Consider the following 14,934-nt stretch of genomic DNA (forward strand, 5'->3'; position numbering starts at 1 on the left):
AAAAAATCGGTAACTTCTAGACCAATAAATTCCGCGGACATAAAATGCTAAACGACTCATTTAGCTAAATCTTAAAAAATTAAAAACTTGGAAACGACATTATACGCATCTGAGAGACTGTGAACCCTTTGACACCTACGCGCCAATTTGTTCAAAGATATGGTCATGACCGGACAAAGAGTTTAGCTTAGTGATATCTAACTATCGCGATCATATTAATGTAAAAAAAAAGTTAAAACGTTCCAAGTGTACAGTGAGCAAAATGCTTTTAACTAAGTTGGTATTAAATTCGTTTAGCAAATTATTGATTTTATTTTCATCAGTGAAATCATTCTCTATATTTTTTCCGTAGGCATGCTTCGCCATATCTGAGAAAGCGTCTCTCTATTCATATTCCTCTATTACAAAACTATTTTTATAACTAATAATTATTTAAAGCTTAACTAACGAGGAAATGTTTATCAATTTACAGTTTCGTCTAATTCGTGAGTCAGCTTGAACACGATATAGAAATATAAATAATTATTAAATGATAAACACTAATGTTATGCAAACGAAATACGTCAGCAAACGCGCTACACACACACACAGGTGTACACTGTTAATGTGTATTCGTGTGCGGGTGGTAGACTAGGATCGTTGCTATGGCGACGGGTTAGAAAGAGCTCCAGAATCTGGGCGGGGAGCCACCCGCCGGCAGCTGTATTGATTTCGTGTAGAGTTCAGCGGCCGGCCATACCACCCCGGCCTTCCTCCACACCCCACACCACCTTATCACCCGACCATATCCCAGCTCTACGAACACTTACAGCTGCTATTTATAAGAACCAAACCTACTACCAAAAAAAGTGCGATAACTGAACGGTCGGTTGGGATAAAACCGATAACGACAACTATGACAGGATGTGGATTTAAAGATTAAAATATTCGGGTTTCATTAATTAATTGCTTATTGAATTACCAGATTTTATTATTTTGTATTGCGTGGATGATAGCATATAACACGATTCATGGAACGTAGCATTCCACAGAAAAAAAGTCGCAAAAATTAGGTCTCTGTAACCATGTCAGAGGATAAATGAGTGCTAAACAAAAAAAAAACGTAACATTCTGATTACAGCAAAAAAATTAGTACTTAAACCTACATATAATATCTACACTTAATATTATAAAGAAGTAAAGTTTGTGAGATTGTAGAGGGTAATCTCTGGATCTACTGAATCGATTTTGAAAACTATTTTACCAATAGACAGCCACGTTATTTTTGAGTGTCATATGAACTCAAAAAATTAAAATTATTTACCGTGATAGAACAACTATCAGAACAATAACAAGTACTACTTATTATTATTTACAAAGAATCACGAAAAATCTTACAGTACCCGCGGTATTTGTAAATCTAAATACGTATATAGTTAGCATATTTTTTACCCATAAACATGTTTTACAGAAAAGTTAAACATACCTCGTGGAGTCGAATTGGCGTCGTTGTGGATTGGAACGTTTCGTTTTCGTTTCTTTGTCCAACTATTTATTAAAGTACAGTAAAAATATTGTTAATCCACACGTGTCATAAAACGAGGGATTATATTGTAAAATTTTCTATGAAATAAAATTTGAAATTGTATCTTATTACTGTTATTTTTTAGCTATCGCTAATAAACACTTTTAATTATAAGGCCATTTTAAGCTCCGTATTACTTTCTTTAACACATTACCTAAATAGATGGAACTAGAAGCATATAATTTTGTTCAGTAATTACTCACATGATGGTGATGATGATGATGAAAGACTTCATTAAAAAAGAGAGTTAAACTCAGGAAGGCTATTCAACGTAAAAAATATGGCAGAACCAAAACATGCATTTAAGTTTGATGAAGACATCTTGATCAAACTTAAATACATCAAATAAATATGAATAAACTACGACAATAAACACATCGCCATCTAGCTACAAAGTAAACGCAGCTAGTGTAACTGATACAATAATGATTGATGAATATTTTTATGAATAAAATACATAAAAACTAATATATTGATAAGCACCCAGGCACTGAAACATATTCATGTTCATCAGACATACATTTTCCAGTATGATACCCATAGCTTTGGACTCAGAAAGCAGAGTCCTGCCTACTGCGCCAATCGGCCGCCAAAGAAGAAAGATGTGTGATGCGAGTGATTTATGTTGGCAATTGAGAAGTTCTATCCTCCTTCTCCAAAAATCATCATGAAAAACCCACTAAGGACAGAATAAACGCATTACACGCATTCGAACGAACAAAAACATTAGACGATAAAGTCAGACAAAGGTCTTTAAATAGACTCGAGTCGAACTGAAATCCTCCTATTCTTTGAAAATCTAACTTCTTCGAGCAATAAATATTTTTTTAGTAAATCTCACTTATCACAAAAGGCAGAAAAGATTAGATCTTATATAATGTTATCCGAGAATAGAGCCATCATATTTCTTATAAGCTATTCTTGGAACAGTTTTCAAAGAAAATTAATTTATTCGCTACCATTTTCACGTTGTTGAAAAGCCTTGTAAAGGTCCACTCAAGCCAATAATAGTATCAAATAACGAAGGAAAACTAATAAATATAATCTATTTTATATATAGGAGCTTATAATTTTCATATTGCAATATTAATTTCAACACGTAACGTAACTTAAACATCCTACGTCGTATCTGCAAGTTAACTATGAATGCCGATCAAAGCTGCGGTTAATATCGAAGATAAGTCCCCATAAGCGCGGTCTCGTGTTATGATATCAGAGCTGATGTACCTACTGGAGAAGAAAACAAATAATAGCAAGAAATAAATATTTCACAATCAGCTTTTTTATTGTGGCGAGCGTAAATTGCTTAGCAGCGATATACGATAATCGAAACGCAACCCGTGTAATACTAATTATTGTATAGTTGTGATGGCCAAATTCAAATTCAAATTTTCTTTATTCATGTAGGCCTATCACAGGCACTTATGAAGCGTTCAAACATATTTTGTTTACATAATTGTAAGGGGATGATATATGATGCATTTCAAAAGAAGATGCTCAAGTGCCTTTTAAAAATACTGAAAATGCTATAATATTTTAAGTCCCTCGACCTCTTCATGATTCCTCCAATAAATCTTCAACAAATTAAAATAGGACCACCCCTGAGGTAGGTACTTGACGTACCAAACAAAAAATAATATTCAAAATCAGAATATAATTAGTGGGGTAATCGCGTCACTAATCTACAAAAAAACAAGTAGTATAATTAAATAAACACAATAGTTTCGTTTGAACTCATTTGTATAGTTTATTTTAGTCAGCACTACACTCATATTTTATTTTAGTCTACAGACTAAATACATTTTATCATGATTTTATATTTAAAAAATCCAGTTCTTTCCTGTCAGTCCTTTGATGATTGGACAAACACCTACTCTACATTGCATGATGTTTGACGAGGATTTGAAATCCGCGTATCATGCGTAGCATCACCCGTTGTTGTAAAACATCGTTATTATTATATTTTTGACATCACGGTTCAGAATTTTTTTTTTATTTCAAGGAAGTGGCAATTTAAACCACACCGGTTCTAGCAATAGTCGTAAACCCGCAGGAAATAGTTGAACTTATCTAAGAATAAAAGTAATACAAACATTATAATACAACTCGTCCGCTTCGTATCGGTAGCCTATTACCATAGTCACGCGAGCTAACCCGTACCCTTAGTATACAACCTGTTTCAGTTGTTTTAGAGTATTCGATTCTCGAAATCTACTCGAAGCAGTGTAACGACAGAGTTAAGAGCGTGTCGCGTGACGCGTATTGTTGTGTTCCGTTATTGCTCTATCCGTTATTCCGAACGTAAAATTTTTTTCCGTTATTTTGCAATTGGGAATTAACTCTTACAACGCCTAATATTTCGCAAGTCCCTGAATCGACAACTCACAAAACCGCAATATTTATAAAAGGCTATACAAAGAAACCCATCGTACAATAGACGAGTAGGAAAATAGCTGAACCGCTTGACGGGTATTTAAAACTATAATGCGTTCCCTGTTTGACAACGGAACTCGAGAAAACGTTTGAACGTGCGAAATCAAGTAGTTTTAAAGCTTAAACTTTGCAACACTTGTACAGCTAAAGCTCTACATGGAGCGTTTGTATAAAAAAAAAAGAAAGCCGTAAGTGTAGATACTTTCGTACGCACATAAGAAGTTTTAATTCTTTGGAGTCCTTCACAAAAGATTATTTGGTTTAAAGCTTGCAAGCAAAGCAAGCATGAAAAACTCAGTTAGACAATAGATACATGATACATCCAATACCCGCAAGTTAATTTTACTCAAACATTTATCATAATCACATCAACCCATTGCCGGCCCACTACAGAGAACGGGTCTCCTCACACAAAGAGAAGGGGTTAAGGCCGTAGTCCACCACGCTGGCCCAGTGCAGATTAGTAGACTCCACACACCTTTGAGAACATTGTGTAGAACTCTCAGGTATGCCGGTTTCCTGACGATGTTTTCCTGCACCGTTGAAGCAAGTTATATATATTTGACTTAACCGCTATGTGCGTTTAACTTAGTGAAGTTAGAGGTGCGTGCTGGGATTCGAACTCGGCCCCCCGAAAGTAAGGTCAAGCACCTAACCTGACTGGCATTAGCTTGAAATTATTCAGTAAATAATTGTAACTTACTAGCTTTTTTCTGCGACTTTTTGCTTTTGTTATAATTGACAGACCAAGCAAATGGCCCACCTAATGGTAAATGAAAAACCATCGCCTATAAACACAGCAAAACTTTACAGGGCATGCAAGGAGCACGTCCTGGAACATACCGCCCTGTGGCCATTAATTTGCGTAGTCGTTAACCCTCATCTACCTGTAATTAAACCGGCAACCACGCCCTTCAGAACGGAAGACAGCATTGCAACAACGCTGCTCAGCGACAGAAATTAGCTTGTCGATAGAACTTCCCCGTGTTATTTCGCGTGTCATTATTTTTTTTTTAATCCGCAGGAAGCTTCAATTTATCCGGGATACAGAGTAGCCAGTTTATGTGCTATTTCAGACTATAGCTTACTAGATGTTGCCCGCGATTTCGTAGGCTTTTGATTTTTGATGTGGCATTAAATTTAGTGGTAGATCTAAAAAAAATTAAAGTATTCAGTGTCGCTAAGTCTTAAATAAGGAGTTTGTTGCTGTCCGCTGAGGAGTTCTGTCTTTATCTCCAACCACAGTTTGGGCAAAAGTAAACACATATTATAATCTCTATAGTACAAAAATAATTATTTAAATCGATTTTAATTCGTCGGAGTTATTGTGTAAAATCGTCAAACACTCATCCCCTCTCCCAAAGGAGCTTAATGCCCGAGCTTAATGTCGGGATAAAAAGTATCCGATATTACTTCCAACACTTCCAAGAATATGTGTACAAAGTTTTGTGAGGATCGGTGTAGTAGTACATTGACATTTATAATATTAGTAGGGATAGGGATAGGGATATCATGTCATATGTACATTTAATTTTCCGTTATAGAGTTTCGTTACTCAGCAAAGATTCCTCCAATGCTATCGTTCAAATCTAATACTAGGGGTTAATAATGGTAGTGAACGTATCAACTTGAAATTCCGCAAGTGGTAGGCCAATGCCTGAGATTAGCATATCTTACACACGGAGCTTTCTGAATCATAAACAGGTTCCCGAGGGAGACCATGGCTGTTACGGGACTGCACTGTACAGTTACGGGAGCATAAGACTATAATACGGTCGCGTAATGGATATTTTTGCGACTTTTCTGAACCGATAACTTACAATTTATTAGGTCTCTATTGTTTAAACAACATGACTCTTTGTGTCGGTAGAACGGGCTTTTATAGGTATCTTGCCTATATCGACAGCTTCTAGTCGCTGAGCTTTTTTATGAGTCTTTTCACGCGTTGGTGCGGCAAGTCATCACATTCAATATCATGAGAAAATATGTTTCCAGTGTTAAGTTTTCAGTTTATCATTTAACTACACCTAGAACTACGTATATAATTAAACTTAGCAGCAGTGGTCAGTATTTTATAGTAATTTATGAATAGCTGTAACCTACTTAAATACATTCTCTATCTTCTTTAAGTCCTTTAACAACCTTTTTTCCATCCAGATCTATCCCGAGCTGCAGAGTTGATCTTGATCCTGGATAAATTGAAAACCTTAATTTCCAGGCTGCCATTGAAATGCTTGTTGTTGGACGCCATTACATATCAGAAACTGTCTTAAAGTCTAGACATGACAGTGGGTATAAAAGCGAAGTACCAAGAATAATTCGTCTTTGAATATTTACGCCGACGCGACGATGCAGTGTTGTCGGGTACCACAGCTTGCATGCACTCGTAACTTATTCATACAATCAATAATAGCCCGCCCTATTGATTTAATGGACAGGCAGACGGTAAACGCAAGCGGAACAACCACATTAAATGAAGCAGTGAAACATCTTTCTTTCTAAGGGCCGCCGTACACGGACTGCTCGAGCAGTTAGCGGCTGAGTGAAATACACGGACCGCTCGAGCGGTCGGCGTCGACTGCTTGAGCTGTCGGTTGTTGACTGCTCGAGCTACGACTCAACTGCTCGAGCAGTTGATTTTCTACCACAGTCGAGTCATGGATTCTGACGAGGAAGCACTGCTTTTGCTGCTCCTGCTCAGGCGGAGACGACGGCGGCGACGTCAAAAGAGAAAATTTTGGGTTCATCCAATTTTGCAATTAAGAGAACAACGTGGACAATTCCATCATTTGTTTATGGAACTTAGAAGTGATGAAGAAAAATTTTTCAACTATTTTAGAATGTCAAAGTCTTCGTTTGATGAATTGTATAATATACTAAAGTCTCACATTAAACGGGAAGACACAATTATGAGGAGAAGTATCGAACCTGAAGAAAGACTAGCAGTAACATTGAGGTAAGAAAAATATATAGTAATTATTAAAATTTTTATTCATTAAAAATATTGGAAATTACATCATCGGACATTACAGAACATGATGAAAGGTCTTCAAATTGAGAATTTTGGTCATCAGCCATTGATGTAGAGGGGCCGGTTGCTGATCTAGAGGGACCAGGCACTGATGTAGAGGTAGAGGGGCCAGTATTATAACCCCATGGTCCACGATAATCATTAAACGATGAATATCCCCTGTCACCATAACTCGAAGGATATGTGTGATTTGTCATCCCTTTAAAGTATTTCACTACGTTAAGTATTTCGGTCTTAGCATCTAATTTATAATGCTCATTAATTTTTTTGAATTCGCCAACTAATGATAGTAAAAACAATTTATCTTCATCTTCATTATCAATGCGCGAATTCTGCGTTTTTTCATCTAAACGTTTGGATAATTTTTCAATTAAGACGTTCTCATCTGTGATTTTAGTAGTTAATTTTCTTTTGTTTCTTTCTCTGGGTATTTTATTTTGACCATTTTCGGTTTCTCCGGACGTAATTTCAGTGTGCTCACTCTCTTGTAAACTATTTGTTTTGTCGGGTCTATCTTCTATTATTGCCTTTAAAAAAGACATCTGCTGATAATATGCATATGGCCGAATGTTGAGGGCTGCTGAACCACTCTTTGGTTTAATTTTTTTAGCATATCTGGTGTATCCATCTCTTAATGTTTTCCATTTTTTCTGTATTAACATGGCTGTAACAACAAAAAAATATAAGTTAGTATAATTGATTGATTTATAAATATGTTTTACAGGTATTTGGCAACTGGATGTACATTTATGGATTTGCAATATAGTTTTAGAATAGCATCAACAACAATAGGTAAGATAGTGAGGGATGTTTGCAGAAATATATGGATACATATGAAGGATATGTGTATGGAACAACTAACTAAAGATAAATGGAAAGACATAATAAATGGTTTCAAAAAAAATGCTCAGTTTCCGAACTGCCTCGGTGCCGTTGATGGCAAACATATTAGAATAATACAACCCGCGCAAAGTGGATCGTCATATTATAACTATAAAAATTATTTTTCGATAATACTTCTAGCAGTATGTGATAGTAATCATATGTTCACTTTCGTGGATATAGGCTCATATGGAAGGCACGCTGACTCGACTATTTTCGAAGAGAGTTGTCTATATAAAATGTTACAAGAAAAAAAGTTAAATATACCTCCACCTTCTGCAATATCACAAAATGGACCGTTATTACCGAATGTGTTTATTGGGGATGAAGCGTTTAGCTTGCAGGAAAATTTAATGCGTCCATATGGTGGCAAGAATTTACCAGAGAAAAAAAAAATTTTTAACTATCGGTTATCACGTGCGAGGCGATATATTGAATGCACGTTTGGCATATTAGCTAATAAATGGCGGATCTTTCATAGACCACTCAACGTCAACGTTGATTTCGCAGTGGATATAGTAAAATCATCGTGTGTTCTTCACAACTACGTAAAACAACGAGATGGAAATAAATTTGAGGATACGTTTGAGGGTCTTCCTTATTCTATAATACATTCAACCCAGCAAGTTCGTCCAGGTGGACCTATGTTAACAACAATCCGTGAAGAATTTGCTAATTACTTTGTGAGCGAAGAAGGCAAACTAGATTGGCAATGGAATATGATATAAATCAAAAGGGCGCCGTCCGTATAACATAGCCTCTGTATTCTTTTAAATATTAAAAATATAATAAGAAGCAAAACAACTATTATATTGTTACCAGTCTGTTTTTTAATAATAAATAAAATAATAAATGTGTGTGTTAAATGACTGACTTTTTTACTTACCGATTTGATTTTTTTCTTCAACTGGTTTTTCATCAAAGTTCTCAATTACTTGGGCACAAATAATTGCCCATGCATTGTTCTTCTTTATTTTGTCGCTGTGTTCCTTAAGTTTATAGTTCCAAATAAGTTCTTGCGTTTTAATTGCGCTAATAAGGGCATCACTATCGCACACGCCCTCCATGTTCAAAAAACAGCCGGCAAATGAGAAAACAGACGCCGCGAGGCCGCAAAGGGCGGGGGGGAGAGGGAAGTCGGAGAGCTGTCGACTGCTCTAGCGCAGTCAACGGCTCGAGCAGTCGGTGTATGCCTCGCAACCGCTCGCGAGCGGTCGACGGCACGATGGAATTTCATCATGCAGTTGACGGCTTGAAGCGGTCGCGACTGCTCGAGCAGTCGTGTGTACGGCAGCGAATGAATGACTATAGTTCACTGCGCGGTCGCGGCTTTAAGCAGTCGGTCTCAACTGCTTGAAGCAGTCCGTGTACGGCGGCCCTTAGACTCGGTAAATTTATACTCTCGGTCGATAGACACAGGGCGTGGGCGCGACATCATTTTTTAATAACCATCATCAGGTGGGATTGGTGTATAAATGATTTCTATAAAGAATTATAAGCATTTTTTTTTATATCTGACTTTCTTCTTTTTCGAGATTATGGATATTTCAGAAATGTATTAAGAATAAAATTTGTGTCAATGAACTTACTTATATTGTACTAGCGTACCCAGCCCGCTTCGCCGGGCTAGATTTTGCTTTATTTTATTTAAACAATAAACTTACATCATAAAATTTTTAATCTAAGTCTCATAATAAAATAAATCATTTATTTCTCTCCGTATTCATTCTCTTCTATTGTCTTCTCGAGCGGGTGACACCCATGTACACCCAGCAATAGAATATGATCATAGTAAAAGTAAATAAAAGCTGTATTTGACAGTTCAAAAATAGGAGTGCTACGATCGTCACCAAACTTTGAAGGTTTACTCGCAAGGTCAATCCGGAGATTCCCTGAAAGTTTCATTGAAATCGGTCCAGCCGTTTCGAAGCCTATACGGAACGTACCCACAAACTTTATCTTTTATATATATATAGATAGATATTGCATTTTATATTTTAAAATATTCTTTTTTAGCCAACATTGAAGTACTATTCTATTTATTTATGTTTATACCTAAACTAAGCGGGACTTTTTCAAGATGTATTAACTTAAATACGTGCATGTTTCTTCCAGATAGCCTTTCTAGGAAGCCTTCGAAATGAAGAAGAAATTTCATTGATCTGTAAATCCAATAATAGATATTAATTTCACTTGTCGCCTGCATCGAATAACAAAGCAATGTCAGCAATGCGAACTAACACTAAAAACAATTATAAATTCTGTAATAAAAGATATCGGCAGACCATACTTTTGATCCTTTACTTAAAAATTAAAAATCATCCCAAGATATAAGTCTATGAGTGTTTTATTCTAAATTATTATATAATATCTTAAAATAATGTATATAGCTGTATCTTAGCAATTAAATATAAACTATTATTAAAAATGTATTTATTTTGTGGGGTTAGTTAGATCTAAACATTTCAGTTGAAGGAAACTACTTAGATTTAGTTCTAAGGCAATATCTTGCTTAATTCAGGCTATAGAACGAATAATAATGAAATAAAGTATTTATCAGCCGAAATCTATTGTACAGAGTTACAGCTGCACGGCGCCCGGGTGAGCACCCAAACTATAAACACGGCTATCACTCACTTTATAACTAGCTGTAGCCGAGGAGTTCTGTCCTCTATCTCCGACCGCATTCATCAGATTGGGCAAAATTAAACACATATCATGACCTCTATTGTACAAAAATAATTATTTAAATCGGTTATAATTTATTACATACACACCAATATAATTTGTGAGGTACGCGTTTGTATGTAAGTATAAATATTGTAATAATTACTTTACATTATAAAAACTGTATGTATTCTTGTGAATAAACTATTTTATTATTATTATTATTATAGTCTCTTGCCCGTGCTAGCCCTGCTGGTACATTAACAAGACGATAGTGTTAATACTGAATCGTAAACGAATAGTGAGCTAAGTTAAAATGGGTGTTTTCTTGCATTAAACGATATTAAAATCAACATCTAACTACGCAGTAACCTATATTACTAACTTGGTGATTTCTAATATTTAGTTATGTAGCAACGTGCAGTAAAAGTTAAAGCAAAAATAAAAGCCATTAAAAACAAAAATATTATTAAAATAGCTATGCCCTGCGATTTACTGCAGAGATAAGTCTTTTTGGTTGCTTTAGGACGCCAAAGAAAGAAGATTGGGTATAAAAATACGAAAGTTCCTTTAAACCACCCCCGGGAATTTTATATATTTCCAGGACCTAAAATAGCCTTTGCTACGCAACTTCGTTTCAACTAAACCTATGCCAAAAAACAAATCTATCGATTGCTTAGCAAGTAAGCTTACAGGAAGAAGAAAAAACAAGCAAATGAACACACTTTCGCATTTATAGTACTAGTTATAGATAATATAAACAATTATTTTGCAATAACAAACGAAAATATTTAGGAACATTGGAAATCTGATTTTATTCGCATAATTTAATGTTGGTTGTAGTTTCCAATTAAAAAGTTACGAATAAGTAGGGACGAATAAAAATATAAAAAACTACAGCATTATTGTTCGGCGATCGCATCGAAGAGCATTCTAAAAAGGCTCGATTTTAACATCCCACTTATAGTTGTCCTCGGATACCGGTTTTCGCGTCCAAGCATTTAAAATTCTTTTACCGCTCGAGAAATCTGTTACCTTGATCCCGGGGTACAGTTATTAAATATCCTCTACGCTCCAAAACTAGATTTTACTTTAATATAAGTACTTTATTTTACAAAGCAAAGTCAAATTAATACCAACAGGTATATTTTTAATAACTTTTAATACTATTGTATGAAATATATTGTCTTTAAGTAAATTATAATATATATTGTGTGGTAAATTTAGTGTGAAAAAAATTGCTTCTCTTCTGTCGCCCATATTGGGCGAAAAAATGTCTGATGGTACCAATTTCCAAAATAATGTGCATTCCCAAATCCATCCAATTTGCTTAGTAACCGTTTTTATACGTAAAAGTGAAGACGTCGTATTTTATAATTTATTTATTTAGAATCGATTACATGATTATGCGCTTATTCTACTCAATAAATATTTAATACATGTAAACAATAAACGTAATGTTAATTAACTTTCTACAAATAATGCCCAAATAGATTGTGCCGACCCGCATATGTGCCACTTATGTTGGTATATGAGCATGTCATAATCTTTGTTGGTAAACCGAAACAGTTATTAAAGAACATTAAATCTAGAAGGCAAAAATATAAGGGTCTAAAATGGATATTTCATCATAAATGGCACAATTATTTTTTTGTAATATATACTTTTGTAATAAAAATTAATTAATTCAGAGCTTCTCAGATATGGGTGCGTTTAAAAGCCTCGTAGCTTAGGTTTTTATGTTGATAAAAAGGACTGACATTAACGTTTTATAACAATGTGAAAGTATTTGTGAATAATTTAAAACGATTCCAAACTCTTCTTCAATCAGACATCAATTGCTTAAGTTATATTTGACATAGGTAGGTAAGTAGCCATAGGTAGGTAAGTAGTACGTAGATACTAAGCTAACATGTTATTGTTAATTCGAAACTTACTCTCATTATTCTCGGTAACCTTTCATAATCATTTTGACTGTTTGTAAAATGTATTAAAATAAACAAAAAATCGAGATTCTCGGATGTACAATGTAATATCAGTGTTATATATGTTATTTGTAAACACACTTTATAGTTTATACGAAAGAGAATACGTATAACTCTATTTTTCCTAACTTTTCTTATAATGTGAACTATCTTTTCACTATTTTTTAGTGTAAAGTATTGCTTTTATGTATAATTACAGTAAAAAAAATGTGTCGCAGTTAATGAAAATCAATTAAATATTCATTATGCTTTTACTATTTTTTTTTCATATTTTCAAAACGATCTTACAGTAAAGAGTAGAAAGAAAGATTGTTTACATTGTAAGAGATGTAAGAGAAAATGGAGTTACAATAATGTTAAGGGTTTATGGTAGTTTATTATATATCATTGACCTACTAAATCGTTGTTCGCTATAGTATGTATCGAAAAAATTTAACTCATTCGGCTGCCAACTTGCTACTAGTAGTGAAAGTCCATTGGTGTTTTATTATGAATTTCCAATCGCATCTTTTCTATACGACTGAACAATGAAACCTTTATGCGAAATTTCAATTGTACACGCTATGGATCTTCATTCTGTCGAATCTGAAACGATTGGATACCTTTCACTTTGATTTTTTAATTGAATAAGGATGATTTTAATGCTGTTTAGAGTAGAGAAACTTTGGTGTGATGTTAAATCATAACCTAAACTGTATTAGGTCTTACTTGTTTAGTTTATTTGATGAATTTACATCATCTTTAGTGCCCCATTATGGGCGTATGCTTCCTCTCTTATGTAAGGGAGGAATTTAAAGGTTTAACCAACCGAACCGCAGGTTGCCAGGCTTTAAAGACTGAACTGAAGGCTTGTCGCACTGTCCGAGTATTTCTTGGTAGAAAAATCCAATGTCCTAACAATTTTAGCTCAAGCCGGAAATTTAACACAAGATCTCATTATTAAATAAAATTCTAAAATTTGTAAAACTTTTAAATGATGGAAAAGAGCAATCTGCTGAGTTTCTTGCCGGCTCTTCTCAGTGGAATCTGCCTTCCGAACCGTTGGTAGAGTCTCTACAAACAGATTGACTTGACGTTTCAAAAGTGATTATTAATTAGGCCTACTAGGCCTATTAGAAATAAATGAATTTTGAATTTGAATTTTATCAGTCAAACGTGTTAACTACTAAACCAACGGGACGGTCAATAACGTTACAAAGTCAGCTCTTTATAAAGTAAGCACGAGATAAGACTATATTTTCATATTATCTTTAGGTGAACTTGACCCCCCGACCAATTTGAATGTTACAGTCATTTTGAATTCCTTTCTATTCTCATAATCCTAAAATATCGCAAAGTAGCTTATAGAAATTATTTATAACTCAAAGTCGGGATATTTCAAAAATGTTGTTTCGTTTCTTATTTATTTAAATTATTTGCTTCAGGCAACTAGGCCGATTTAAGAAAACCGATGTCGAATTAGACAACACCGAAATAAATAACTGACTAAAGTTTCTGAATATTTATTGCTGATTTCTTAATAAAAAAAACTGTGCAAACACAAACGATATCAATAGCAGCACCAATTTATTTAGCATTTAATTATCAAACAAAACCCCTGTTTCCTAAACTAGTTTTATAGTGAACGCGTTCATTTAAATAATAATTAGGAGTAGAATTCCGTATTAATAGTAGGAAGTCGGCTCCTACCCGTCGGAACCTAATCGTCATAGTTACCATAGATTCATAGTTAGTTACCCAAGTTCGCTAAATCAAGTTTGAGCATTTTCGTGTGTGCCCAGCAGGTTACATTAACTAGGTTGACAGTGAATAATTGACAGGTATAAACAGGTATTTTAACTATTCGAATTACACAGGAATCTTAGACCATGATTCATAAGCGAACTTTTACCAACGGAGCAAATCTGGTTGTGTATGAAAAGAAGAGGCAATTATGCAAATAAAATTTAGCATATGTTAAACAAAAGGTAGAACATGTGGTAATAAACGTTAATTGTATAGTATTTTATAGTAGTAACAAAATTGTCACAATACAGTTATTGTGTTGCCTTTCATCTCGGATATTTGCAGTCATTTCATGCAAAAGACAATCGTTTAATTGACTGGAGTTTGCATGTTCCGATGTACTTTATTTAACTTAGGACCCGTTTCGTCACATTCTGACAACCAAAGTGAAGACAAGTGAAGGGTGGCTTAAAGGTAAGTTTTGTTTCTTTCATACTTAATGTCAAGTGACAAGACAAAATATGTGAATAAGCTATCCTGTACTTATCTAAAGGTGGTGAAACAGGCTTTTAGTTTAAAGCTACTCCTTAGTTAGCTAGTTACTTAAGTAATGTTGCGGCCAATGATGGAGCGAGAAGCCTAGAAGA

The 14,934-nt window shown here is 34.7% G+C and overlaps 3 protein-coding genes across 3 annotated transcripts in view; 1 reads left to right on the forward strand and 2 right to left on the reverse strand.

Moving 5' to 3' along the window:
• LOC120635994 (failed axon connections) overlaps positions 1-14,934 on the reverse strand; it is a 76,134-nt gene that overhangs the window by 15,460 nt on the left and 45,740 nt on the right. The window lies entirely within an intron of this gene.
• Positions 6,509-8,798, forward strand: LOC120635993 (protein ALP1-like). Its single transcript, XM_039907214.1, has 2 exons — positions 6,509-6,953; positions 7,753-8,798. The coding sequence occupies exons 1-2, from the start codon at positions 6,655-6,657 to the stop codon at positions 8,636-8,638; spliced, it is 1,185 nt and encodes a 394-aa protein (XP_039763148.1). The 5' UTR covers positions 6,509-6,654; the 3' UTR covers positions 8,639-8,798.
• On the reverse strand, positions 6,968-8,991 carry LOC120635995. The gene is made up of 2 exons (XM_039907217.1): positions 8,797-8,991; positions 6,968-7,692 (listed from the first exon to the last, which is right to left on the reverse strand). The coding sequence occupies exons 1-2, from the start codon at positions 8,975-8,977 to the stop codon at positions 6,986-6,988; spliced, it is 888 nt and encodes a 295-aa protein (XP_039763151.1). The 5' UTR covers positions 8,978-8,991; the 3' UTR covers positions 6,968-6,985.

The sequence above is a fragment of the Pararge aegeria genome, chromosome Z, assembly GCF_905163445.1.
Source record: "Pararge aegeria chromosome Z, ilParAegt1.1, whole genome shotgun sequence".
Taxonomy (NCBI): Eukaryota; Metazoa; Arthropoda; class Insecta; order Lepidoptera; family Nymphalidae; genus Pararge; species Pararge aegeria.